The following is a 13,525-nucleotide window of genomic DNA, read 5'->3' as shown; positions in this document are numbered from 1 at the left end:
ATAACTTATTGCTGTTTTTCAGGTACAGTGATAATTAGCACTCATCAATAGATTATTAGATTATAACAATTGGAAAATACTTGTGTGATATGAGATTCTCAAACCTGATATCTATAGTTAGGATTAGTAATTTCAGTTTTTTAACATGAATTGGGGATTGGAGGCAAAATGCTTTAAATTTAATTACGTGGTGTAGAGTAAAAAAATTCACAAGATTTATTGCCACTTTAATGACTTTGAGAGTTGAAAAGGACTCCTATATTTGGAAACACTTGGGAGCTCTGAGAGTGTAGGAACATTGTGTAAATTGTATGACTCTAAAGTTGCTATGTTTCTAAAGTTAGAAAGAGTTGGCTTTTCTATAATGACATAAAGTCTTTTTTTTTCCTTCCTTGTATTCAGATTTTAGTAGTTAACTTCTGTTATACAAAAAGGCTGACTTGAATAAAGTTAGGATGTCTGTTTATTTTAATTCACTGGTTTTTGCCAGTATACTGTATTTCCAGAGCATTTGGGTTAACTCAACCAAAGTGAGGAAGGAGGAAAGAAGCCTTACTTTTCTTCCTTCCTTTTATTGTCAGTTCATTTGTATATTATAGGCATAGTGCCCTTGATCTTAGAAAATCAGTCTCTTTTTCATAATAAACTTGAATTGTAAAAGTTTCCCTATCTTGATGTGCATATACACGGTTGTTTGTTTTTTGGTTCTTGAATTTTAAAATCCTGATAAATCCTACAATTTCCTACATTCCAAAAAGGATAAAGTTTCATATATAGTTCATTATTTTTGATGAATCAAATATTATAGCAAGTAGACTATGCTAGAAAACATAATATAGTAGTATAGAAAATCCTGGGTCATTTTGGTTGCTTGGAGCCCACAATTTTGGTTTTTATGTTAAAATGCTATTCCAGTTGTTAACATATAGATATATCTATAGTTTGTGGCTTAGAAACAATACACTTTATAAAAAAAAAAAGCAAGGATACCTGTGTCAGTTATATTTTAAAGTTATACAGTGTTTTAAGGCTATGTATTTATTCTTTAGAAAATATGACTTACATAAATATCTTCTGATGGACATAATATTGACAAAATATACACGATATTACCTTAACAAACTGCCATGCAACAAATACATTAAGTAATGAAGAAATTGAATATATATGACCTAATCTAATCTTGACATTTACATTGAAAATTTACAACATAACCAGTACTTAAAATGTTTTTCTTATATTTGGCAGTAATTTTTTACAGTTTAAATTTAAAACTTCTGAGTGTGGGTTTGGTGAAACTTAGCCTTTTCCCTAGTCTGTGACAACCTGAGGTACTAAACATTTTTGTCTAATTTCACTATCTTCAAAGGTAATTTTTTTGTTTCTTTTAGGATCTATCCAAGAGTTGTGTATTACAGCATTATTAGGCATGGGATCAGCTTCTACTATGGAAACAACTCGCTTTTTCATTTTACTTTTCAAGACCTTTTGAAATTTTTGTCTAGTAAATGCATATAATAGAGGATGAAATATAGTTGTTCCATAACCCATGACTAGAAAACACAACCTTAATTTTACTAAAAGGTCACTTGGGCCTAAACATAAAATGGTGGTATTTAAAACAGAAATTGGTGTCCAGCAGAGAAGAAATGTAGAAATAATCAATAAAGACATTTTGAAGACCCTCTTTTGCCTTTCTCGTCGTTCACGGTGTCGTTTCATAGCTCGCCGGAGGGCAATTATTACAGAGACTGAAGTTCTAACACCAAAGACTACATTTCTCCCACCACTGCTTTGTGACATGTCTGTAGTCTCGTGTTGTGTGGTTAGAGAAATCGTCTTTTTCTTTCTTGCTTTCTTCTTCTGCCCTGTTGAGAATCTTGTGCCTATTCGAATATTGAGGGCCTGAAGTATTTTGGTGTATGTGATTAACATTACTATGACAGTGAAAAAGAATATTGGGATCTGTACTAGCAGGTGATAATACATTCCCAGTTCAGTGTAGTATTCATTCGTACTGACACACAGAAGTGTCTTGTTTTCCCATGTATTTCCACGTTGAAGGCTGAAAAAATTTACCTCAATAAAGGGAATCAGGAATGAGAAAAATGAAAAAATCCAAATGGATATCATTAGCATTACAGCTCTGCCCATTGTCAGAATTCGGTTTGCAGGCTTTACAGAGATGTCATATCTGTCCAAAGTGATAGCAAAAACGTTGATTGCTGTTGAGACACTTGTAAAAGATACACAGGCCTCATGGAAACAGCAGATGAGAGCAGTGTTACTCTCCAGTGAAAGCAGAAGAATAACTATAGTTAGAGGAATACATCCCACACAAATGATTACATCAAGTACATGAAGATTCATCGTAATAATGTTACTGACAGAGTTGATTAAGTTGGATTTCATGCAGTAAAGTACCAATACGGTGAGGTTGCTGCCAAGTCCCAACACAATTTCTAACATAAGAAATCCGGTGAGAGACACTTGAAAGCTTAATGGATATGATAGTGGTTGGTACATATTGGTGTTGATGTCATCAATGTCATCTCGCACTGTAATGTTAGATTCAGACTGCATGTTGATTTCCAGAATGGGAGAAAAACACATTCTTTTGGAGCAGTTGGTTTTTTCCCTAGAAAGTGAAATAGAATAAACTATTTGATATTTGGCAATTTAAATGACGTACAAAACCTGTGTTCTTTGTAAAAAAAATTTTTTTTATTGTGTACTTAGTTTAATTTTTAAATTTATAAACTATTAATGGAAAATGTAGAATTAGAAAACATCAAGGTTTGCATTGTTTTGATGTAAAAGGAAATTGGGTTCCCCATTTGAAGAAATAACTGTACTGGGGATTGCTCCTATATAGTTCAAAATTGTTTAATAAACTAAAAAGGTTTTCCTTATTTGGGTTTTTCAAGGTTATTATTTGAGATACAGTATATTTTTGTATAATAAAACTACCCAGTATGCAAAACTAATTTTAGCCCAGTGTTTTAAGATTTCATTTAAAAATGTTGTGAGTAGGTGGAAAATAAACGCTATTTTAACATGTAGCACAATTAGTGTAGGTGTAATTATTCCCATGAGATTTCAAATGAACAGGACAAATGTTCACTTAAAATGACAAACGGCACAGAGCACTAGTTTGTTTTAAATCACTTTGTCCGTGTTCTTGATTGAAATTCATATTCAGCAGTCAACAGTGTGTTTGGGGTTATCTGGAGTTATTTCCCACTGAAGTAGGCAAATGATAAATATTTCTCAGTGAAAGTGCTCACTGAACTTTATAACAATCAAACTTGTAAAAATTGGAAAAAAAGGACATTATTTTGAAGTAAAACACCACAGACCTTAGTAAAAGAGCACTAATCACTCTTATGAATGAATGATTTATTTTGTGACCACACCCTTTCATATCTTGTAGAAGGAGAAAATTGAAATTTAATATCATATTAAAAATAGCCATTTTTAAGGTGGTTTAAAAGAATGCATCAGTTGATTTTATTAAACAGAATTTTTAAAGCAAAAAATGAAATTTTAGGGAAAAGGAGTGTCTGAAGCCCATTTTCTGAGGAATCTATTAAAGTTACACATTTCCTGTGAAACCTTTTGTGTAAATCACCCAGTGTATATCATTTTGAGGAAAATTAAAAGAAAAAAACCAAACTCTTGCTAATTCATGTATATCTATGTTTTAATATATAGAAGTTTAGAGTAATTTATAAAAATAATGTCTGATTTGCTGGGCTAAAATGTCAGTAATTAGTATATTTAGTTAAAATATAAAATCATACAACCAACTATATTTCACATTTCAAGTACAGCATTTTGCCTGCAAAATCATAACAAATTATAAAAGCTGATTTTCAGAACTCATGTTAACCTTTCACTTGATGTAACCTTTGACAAGTTTTAGAATATAGTTTTATTTATGCGTATTATTTTAAAGGTAGTGTTTCAGAAACACAAATGCTAACATTATTAATTTCTTTTGAGCTTACTAAAGGCATATATTTGAGTAAGTGAAGGTCTTAGCCAGCATTGAAATCCTATAAAAATGGAAAATTTTAAAGTGTGCCAAATTTTCTGAACTGACAGATTAAACATCAGGTTTTTGTCACATCAGTTAGATTTAGAATTAAATAAAGCAGGAGTGTCAATTTAGATGATAATTAAGGAAAATGCATCTACTCTAGAGCAAGATTCTTTTCTCTTGTAAATGTTAAACAGTGTCGTGGGGTGCATGCATCTTCTGACCTACCTGTTTGCTGTTGCCTTATGGGCCTTTTGGCTCACTATAGCAGTTTTTCACAATATGATACATGATGTCATTAACAGATTTGGACATGAATTTTTACCTGACAACAGTGAAGTAGCTGTGTTTTATTTCATGTCTTGTAGGAATTCTTTCATTTTTCTCTCCAGTACTTCAACTGCATGAATTGTGAGATTTAGTTGGCTGATGAATTTCTAAAGACCAGTACAAAATACTTGTGTTTGTTTTGCCTTAAAAAGTCACGACCGAGAGAAACTTCCTCAAATGATAGGAATTGTTTCCCTTTGAGAGAATATGTGATGATGTCTCTTTATTTTCCAGAACATGTGAAAACAAAAGAAACATAAGGTTTCTAGCTTCTAAAATGTACTTAGACATCCTTTTGTTACAAATGTAAATCTGTTTCTGTAGCAGTCCTCATTATTTTGAAATGATTTCTTGGTCACATAACTTGGTTATAAGTCCAGTCCATGTTCTCTTGATAAAAACCATCTGCTATTTAATTTGGTTTGTTTTCATTAGAAGAGGATACATAATTGGTCATAAAACTCAGATGGAAAAATCCTTTAGTAATATCAATTGATACGAATATCTGAATATTTAGTGCAGAAAAATACTTGCTAAAGCTTCATTTAGCTTGCTGGTAATGTATATCATTCTCTTGGCAATCCATGTTTCATTGTTTCTTCAAGAATTGGTGGCTCCACAATTTTGGTATGTTAAATTATAAACTCCCCCTTTAAAAATGCTCACCATTTTGTTTTCAGGCTTTTACAGTTATATTTTCATTTTGTGGCTGTTTTATATAGCATCTTCTTAGGATGGTTACTGTCGATGTGTTATATCCCAGCAGTAACGTAGACCTATATTCTCTGGTTTTAACTCCTTAATGTCTTAAAATCATTGTTGCAAGAATATCCTGCAGTTTGTGATTCAGACAGCTAGGGAGGTGATGGGTCAGATGCATTCTTCATATTGTCAGTTGTAAATACTGAATTAGCTGCTTTGGGCCCTTGTGAAAAAGAAAAAAAAATGGTTAAGGAATAGGGTTCCTAATAATTTCCTATTAATTGAAAGTTACTTTAGTTGTGTTTATTTAACACCATACACAGTATTTTTTATCAAAGTAAGCAAACAGTATTATTAGAGCCATAGTTATGCATAAATTTAACGGTTTCTTTAAATATTCTCTTTTCCTAACAAAGACTGTAAGTATAATATTTAGTAATAGAGTTAACATTACAAATATTACCATGAAAGAAAAGCTGTATTTTTTAAACCAATTTCTGCTCTCATTTTAGAAGTTAACCTGTATTTTCAGAGATTATGAGCAATTAGCATACATTAAACATACTGTCATTCCCTCTTATCTTTATAATAAATTTTACAGTATTTCCTGCTGTAAAATATTGTCGCTTGCTTATCAGCACATGGTTTGAATTTTAACTGATTAAAACAGATTCCATGATAAAACACTATAAATTTCCATTGATGAACTGTTCATGTAATTGAAATGTAAAGGGTGATGTAAAAGGTGACTGCAAATTAAATAATTTTCAATGAACATGCCCAATAATAAACCTAAGATTGAGAAATAATAGCTAAATAGTAAAACTGATTCTTTCAAGAAATACAAGCATTTTTTGAACACTTCAGAAAGACTACTGATGAAATTAAGGATATTCAGTATATCTGAAGTGACTTAAAAAGCTGATATCTATCTTCAGAGTGATTCAACAAAGAATATTCTTTGTATTTAACATTGCATCCTAAAAAAATACATTTAAAACATATCATGTCTTAAAATAAATAGATCTAAAAGATACATGTTTAGCAATAAGTAGAATTAAGCAAATAAACTCTTAAAATTTAGGCTGAAATTTTTCAAAGTAATTTTACCCCACTATGCTGGTTTAAAAGCAGCTGAATACTATAATAAGGAACACATCTTACCTCTGCTAAAGATTTGATAAATTCTTGATGTAGTTGAAGCATTTCCAGTTTTGATTGATTCATTTTGTTCACTGGTTAGTAGAGGACTGGGGGAAGAGGGTCATAAACACTTCTTCGAAAAAGACCTTAATGAAAATGTGTGTCTGTACTGTGCCATTGTTTCAGCAGTACTGCTAATGTATGGAACATGTAGTGCTGCTTGGAGGCTGCTGCAGTCTCTCACTCTTCCTACTGTGGAATCAATAAGCATCTGAAAATACATAATGAAAGTAATTTAACATACTGAAGGCTTCTTGTCTCCAGAGACAGCACTTAGATTCAGCCTTTCTAAAAAGGAATGGCACTGCTTTTCAGAGGAAAGCCTGTTCTGGGCAGCTTTTGCAGAATGACAGCCTACCTTGTGGCTTCTCTCCACTGCAGAGAGATGCAGTGCATTCACTAATTTTGATTGGTCAGTTGTATTGGGCTTAAATTGTGCTTCATATGTATAGCAGGGATTCCCCCCCCCTCCACTGTTTTATATAAGGATGCTTTTTTAAAAGGCTGTAGTTATAAGTGGTTGTGTGTTGTTCTTAAATAGAACAGGAGTAAATTAGTCTTTAAAAAAATGCATATTCTGGTTTGTTGTTCACTTTTGCCAAACATTAAAAAGATACAGGGTGGTGGTGTTGGGGGGGGCAAGAAAGAATTACATAGTAAAATGTATATATTCTTTTTAAAGCCTCGGATAATTGCACTTGAAAATATTTTAGTTGTATATATGTTTTTTTGTTGAGATTCTTTGTTCTACAAATAGAAGGGCACTGCATCTTTACTGTGAACCACATTGAATTTCAACTAGTTTGTTTGTATTCAGGTCATCTTCTCTGTGTATTCCAAATTGTTGTGAACATCTCAAGGTGTTAAATATTATGACTGCAGTAGTCATTCATTCAGGTATTCATTCATTCATTCAGAATATTAATAAAGCTTGATTTAAGGTGATTACACCCTACAATTTTTTTTTTAATTCCACTGCTATTAGTAGAGTCTCAGTATGAAAAGATTTAATCATGTGCATTACTTTTGATATTACTATTCAGTCTTCACCTCTGGTAACCCGTGCTCAGTAGCTATGTACCGATCATGTGCCATCATATTTTATTTCAACTGCTGTTTCTGTTTTTAACATGGGTACTTTTAGTGGATTGCTATACTCTAATGTCGTATGCAGCTGTATGCTAATGTTATTGGGTAAATATATTGGTAAAGGAAAAAGGAAGTTAATTACATGTCTTCATAAGTTACAAAGCTAAATTATTTTAAGATATGCTGTCAAATAATTAAAAACAATGGTGTAGATAACAAAATATTACTTTAAATTTAAATTTCTGTTAATTTTGGTTACTTATGAATAATTTTCTATTTTCAATATTGAGGAACACATTGAGGAAACCTTTTTCTTAGACTTGAGTATATAAAGTGGCTGGATTCTATGTCTCTTAACAAAACAGAAGACATTGCAAATCACTGAATTATTAGAATATTGATTACCTATTTCCATTATTTTAGGAATGTTAGTGATGTGCATTTTTTAAAATATGTGCTAGGTTTTTAATTTGTAATTGAAGTTACTGTTTATAACTTTGAAAATCAGTATACGTTTTAATCTTCCACTGCTAGTGTTTAAGCTGCACAGGGGGCTGGCTGAATAGTATATGAGCTGTGAGTTGCATTTCCACAGAAGTTGAGAGTAATGTGGTGGAAAATTTTGCTGTGAATTTCTACAGTTTTCTGCAGAGCTTTGGGGGCAGGGCTTTGATAATGATAACAATTAAAATATTGTGCTACTTTTCATGCATTTTGAAAATTGGAGAAAAGGATCTTAGAATGCCAGCCGTGCTGAAAGGTAGCGCAGGTGTGCACATGCACACATATAGTGTTGTTTGCAGCTTAAAACTAAAAGTAAAGAAAAGATACCAGTTGAAACTTGTGGTAGAGATGAGAAGTTATTAACATAGTGAAATACATATAGTGCTTTTCTCCCAAAGAATTCAAGTATTTGCTTACATTTATTGTCAAGATACCACCATGAAGTAGAGGAAACAAAGGCAAAGAGAAGTTTAATGACATGAGAAGGTGTAGGTAAGTTAGTCAGTCTAGGTAAGTTAGAAGTCTGCAAACCCCCTTCTAACTATATATAGCTGGCCCTCTCTCTTTGGAAAATTCTGAGGGTAGTTTTGACTTAAAATTGGATGAATTGGGTTCAGTCACTACTTATTAGTTACATGACTTTTGATAAGTCAAGCATTCTCTGGGTCACGATATAGCTTTGACACTTTAAATTGATGTATATTTCTGTGTTTTGTTTAGTTCTCTGTGAGACAGTATTTTCAAGTTATACTCAGACTGTTTTGAAAAAATAAATTCTGGGATCTCATAATGACAGCAAGAAAGTTTAGGTCTAGATAACACCTTTTATTCCCTGTGACTTGTGGTTAGGGATACACAAGATATTACAAATAATGGTTACTTCTTACTGCATACAATGCTTAGTATATTTTTCTTTTTCTTTCTTATTTTATTTTTTGGCCGTGCCACGCAGTTTGCAGGGTCTCAGTTCCCCGACCAGAGGCTGAACCTGGGCCATGGCAGTGAAATCCCCGAATCCTAAGTACTACCAGGGAACTCCCCTATAATTTTCTTTTTTAAAACCACAAATTGGTTTGATGATTATAAGGTTCTTTGATCTCTTAGCAGGATAATTCTAAATTCCTTTGTTTTTAACAAAGAAGAGGATATCTAAACCCCTTGAGTGAGAATCAGATTATATTCTTTTCATGAAAAAAATTAATATCAAATTATAAACATCAGAATTTACAGATTCTTACTTCCATAGCAACAGATTTTCACAATTTTGCATTTAATATATTTTGTATTCATATAGGATACTAATTTTGAAAAATGCTGTAATTAGTGATTTAAAACCAAATGTTACAAAATCATTTTATAGATTACTTATTAATTAGTTAATAATAACCTGGGAAAGCAGTTTAAGTTTCCTAATAATAACTAAGCAACAGATGTGAATCTAACACTCACATATCTCTATTAAAATCCCTCTTCACAAGCTGTGTTTAAGTTAAAAACATTTTGATTTTTATTTAGTTTAGGAACTAAAATTCCTGATATGGGAGTCCTTGACTTTTAATTTTATATATTTGCCTCTTTAAGTTTGGACAACTTTGAGTATGAGAGAGTAATTTACTGTTCACATTTAAATGTACTATTCTTATCAGATCATTCTTATCTAGCTTGTGTCTGTCTCTAATGCTACAGAATTTTTTGATGATTTTGAATTTGTAAATAAAAAACCTCAACTTTGTGAAATATTGGAATTAACCACAACTGACAGTGCTTTGAAACTATTTGCAAAGTATATATGCGAAAGCAGTTTCTAATTGCTGAAAAATCACTTTTTAAATTGTATTGCTTCAAGAGTACTTTTTCAGTGAATACTTAACATAGCTAACTCTCAACTCTCTCTGATACTAGAGGCCAAGGTAGAAAGGATTATTTCAGTTTAAAGCCAATTCAAAAATTTCATTTGGCTTCTCAACTTTAAATTTCTATCACAACAAATGTTTTACCAGAAAAATAGAAATGGACCATCTGCTGAAACCTCCCTCAAGTGGGGAGTAGCCAGGGTAGTAGAGAGTCAACAATATTGGTGATTCATTATCTATAAAAGAGGATAATTGAAAACTGATTATAATTGGATAAAGTACCTGCATCAGAATTGTATGTCTTAACCGAAAAACTCCAGCATTCTTCCCCATCCTTCCCTATCTCACCTAAGTTGGGCATTTAAAAATTTTCATTTTTATTTTTCACAGTATGTGATTGTAAGTCATTTGCCAGCATCTATTACAGCAACGAATACATGGCATTTCTTTCCTTTTTTCTCATCCAAACCTCGATTTTTGACCCTGTGACTATTACTACTTCTTAATCTCCGTCTGTTGTCCTACTGTTGGCATGTTGTTTGGGGCCCTTGTCCAAATTATTACGACCCATGACCCTAATTTACTGGCATGCTCTTTTGACTGCCTTATACCCCTTTTTGCATTTTTAAATATTACAGATTTTGTTGATGTTTTTCTCATATTTCCATCAAAGAATTACACACACATGTTTATACTTTTTTTTTTCCACATTGGTTTCTCTTTCTGTTGCTGCTTCATTTTTCTTATAATTCTTCTATTGTAGGTTATTATGCAGGATCAAATTCATTTCTGTGTTCTGAAACCAAGTCAGCTGATTAACTAGATTATATATTTAACAAAGCTATGGCAAATCCCTTCTTATGTGCTGTTATGAGTCCTTTGCTTATTTATTATCCTTGTTTATTTTTAGTAGAGAGAAATATTGATACAATTATTTTTTGTATATTGACCTTGTATCCTGCAACTTTACTAAACTCGTATATTAGTCTTGGGAACTTTTTTTTGTGAATACCATGGTATTTTCTGTACAGACAATTAACGTCTGCAAATAGAGACAGTTTACTTCTTCTTGAACCATGTGTAACTTTTATTTCTTTTCTTGCCTTATGCTACTGTGTAGGACCTCTGGTATTAGATTTGATAAAAGTGTGTTGGGAGAAGCATTCTGCCATGGGCCCTGAGCATCCCTGAAGGTCCTAGGGCGTGCTGGGGATTGCTGGGCATGCTAAGAATGAAAAGACCTGACTGTTCTTTACCTGGTCCATTTCTCAGGGTTGTGTTGGAAGCTAGCCACTTGGAGGGATTCAATAATAACTCCCCAAAGAGCAGACTTGCTTCTGCTTGTTATAAAAATGGTAAATTGTCCAGCACAGTGTTCTTTGGCTGTGATGCAAACCTACTGTATCCAGAGTATCCAAGCAGGTCCCTCTGCCAGGAGGACTTGGATAGGAAAGTGAACTGTCAGAGTGACATGATCTCTCATACTGCTTGGTGTGTCTTCTGCCAGTATACATGACAGAAACAGGCTAGCTTCATAGCCTGCAAATAGGGTAAAATCCTAGACCCTTCACGATTTCTGACAATATTGGCAACGAGGACATGATGTTGACTGATACATGGCTTCCTACAAAAGAGAAGACAAGGGCCCTTGTGGGCTGGTTTAGAGAGCATGAAATGCAATAGCAAATGCTCTTGTTTAAGTGGTGGGCTAGTAGATCTTTTACTGACTTACGTGTTAATGAGTTCTTAGAGGCTAAGCAGTTAAATGAAGCTGCCCAAATGGTACTATGGTTGTTGCTCAGGCTCCAGGCTGTAGGAAGAAATAATGTAATTACATCTGTGAGGCAGCAAGCCTCTGGGCCTCCACAGAAGGCAGTATGACTGTAGCTACTGAATCAAGGGCTCCCCGGAGCTAAAATAAAAGGCGTTCAGCAATGAGGATACAGAGCTTTGGATAGACTTAATACGTTATAAGTTCATTTGTTGTGTCCAAGTAGGCAGCCGGTTGAAATTGGATGTAGCTGCAAAGTCTTGCTTATTGGTGCAGAGCTTCTTTTTCCCTTTTTCCCTTTGTGCCCTCGGATTCCTCTCCCTCTCTGCTCTAACCTCAGCTGCTTAAAATAAAAGCCAAGTATGGCAGGGGAGCGCAAGGAGAGGGGAGAAATTCAAACTTTTATAGCTCTGTTGGATAGAGGTGCCCAAGCACCCTCCAACCTGGTCCTGTGGGGAGAAAGCACAGTAGGTGGCAGGGAGGCCGAAGGCACCGGACTGCAGGGTGGAGCTGTTGCAGCACTCACGTGGGCAGCTCAACAGCCCCTAGGCCCAGGGGCTCAGAGGAGTTTGGAGGCATGTGGGAGGAAGCGGCGCTGACCGCGGGGCGAGGAACCAGCAGGAGAAAAGCCTCCCACCACCTCAGCCCTCTTCTACAAGCCAGCCCCCCACTACTCTACGCCCCACGCTCCTGGTCAGAAAATAAGGTCGTCTGCTGGCTAGTCTCTTGTATGTGTGTGTGAAAGTCCTTAGTTTGTGTTCCTGCGGGGGGGGTGGACGGTGGGTGGCACTCAAATTCAAGGAAAGCTAAAGTGTGGGTGGAGCCTCTGGGCTTATTCATGTACTGTTCTTCTGGCTTCCCCTGGCAAATGTGTATTTGGTATTGATGTTTTTTACATGCTTATGTTGTGAAGGTTCATAAATTAACAGGAGATTGCCCCATTCATGGGCTCCTGCATGTCCCCTCCCCGGTGATCTAGCACAATGTACCATCCCAGGAGGAAAGGAAAAAACACAGCTTTAGTTAAGTAAAGACTTTGCGGCTGCTAAAGTGCTCAGGCCATTTCTTAGCACAGCAGTGCCACCTGCCTGATCCAGCTGCCAAGTGCACCTCTTTTGAACAGGCCTACTGCTATGGTCTTGTTGAAACCAGTCACCTGACCCATAGGTGCCTTGTGACTCTCTGGCCTGATGTCACTTGGACTTGACGACTAACAAGGAAAGGGCCCAATAGGCTTCATTGAAAGTCAAATGAACAAATGAAAATGGTTTATTCAAGGGTGCAGCTGGCCTCGCCTTAGTGTAATCTTGGTTTTGCATGAAGGGATGGAAGTGAACCCTTTTGGGGGAAACCTTTTCTTTCATTCCATCACCTGAAGCAAACCACTGGTTCATTGGGGTCCTTGATGCACAGAAGTTCCTGTGAATACCTAGACCTGGTTGACTGATAGTTTGGCCAAGTTATAAGCTGTGCTGCTGCAGCTGTTCAGTCAGTGCCAGCTCCAGAAAACCAAGAGTGGATGTGATCCCTCTGTTCCATCCTCATAGCTCTGAGCAATACTCCTCTTGATTAACGTTGTTGTATTTTTACTGAGTTTTGGGCTGTTGCCTATAGCATAGCCTTCAGATGTACCAGTTGGAAGACAGGTTAAAAACATCTCTCTTTGGGGCTGCAAAGTATGGACCAAATCACAGCCACCGGTCAGTTTGTGTCACTCAAGCCTGTACATCCCAATTGCTCCCATTTCCACTTGGATCCATTATCAAAAACAGCAAGATACCCACTATAGTAGACTGGGTAACTGTGGTGTTCTAAGTTTTAGGAAAGGGAACTTCTCAATGTGTGTCACCCACTTCCACTTGTACTGGAATTCCTTTTCCTCCCCTAGGCATATAGGGTTTTTTGCTGCTTCCTTTTCGTAGCTCGAATGGGTTTTCAACAATGTTCAGAAAATCAGAGGGTTTGTTGCACTTCCCTCAGTGGTTTTAGACTTTTATTCTCCCATGCATTAGAGATGGTAGAAAGGATCCA

The 13,525-nt window shown here is 35.0% G+C and overlaps 2 protein-coding genes across 4 annotated transcripts in view; one reads left to right on the top strand and one right to left on the bottom strand.

Moving 5' to 3' along the window:
• Nucleotides 1–13,525, top strand: part of COG5 (component of oligomeric golgi complex 5) — a 293,055-nt gene that overhangs the window by 70,924 nt on the left and 208,606 nt on the right. The gene's annotated exons all lie outside the window — the stretch shown is intronic.
• On the bottom strand, nt 709–6,628 carry GPR22 (G protein-coupled receptor 22). Of its 2 annotated transcripts, XM_032642668.1 has the most exons (3): nt 6,239–6,628; nt 4,368–5,297; nt 996–2,638 (listed from the first exon to the last, which is right to left on the bottom strand). In XM_032642668.1, the coding sequence occupies exon 3, from the start codon at nt 2,611–2,613 to the stop codon at nt 1,312–1,314; it is 1,302 nt and encodes a 433-aa protein (XP_032498559.1). In that variant the 5' UTR covers nt 2,614–2,638; nt 4,368–5,297; nt 6,239–6,628; the 3' UTR covers nt 996–1,311. The 2 variants fall into 2 exon arrangements, with proteins under 2 accessions (XP_032498558.1, XP_032498559.1); XM_032642667.1 differs by lacking the exon at nt 6,239–6,628 and having other exon boundaries at nt 709–2,638; nt 4,271–5,297.

Source organism: Phocoena sinus, chromosome 9 (assembly GCF_008692025.1).
Source record: "Phocoena sinus isolate mPhoSin1 chromosome 9, mPhoSin1.pri, whole genome shotgun sequence".
Classification (NCBI taxonomy): Eukaryota; Metazoa; Chordata; class Mammalia; order Artiodactyla; family Phocoenidae; genus Phocoena; species Phocoena sinus.
Note: the sequence above shows the minus strand (reverse complement) of the source record. Positions and strands in the feature narration are given on the sequence as shown.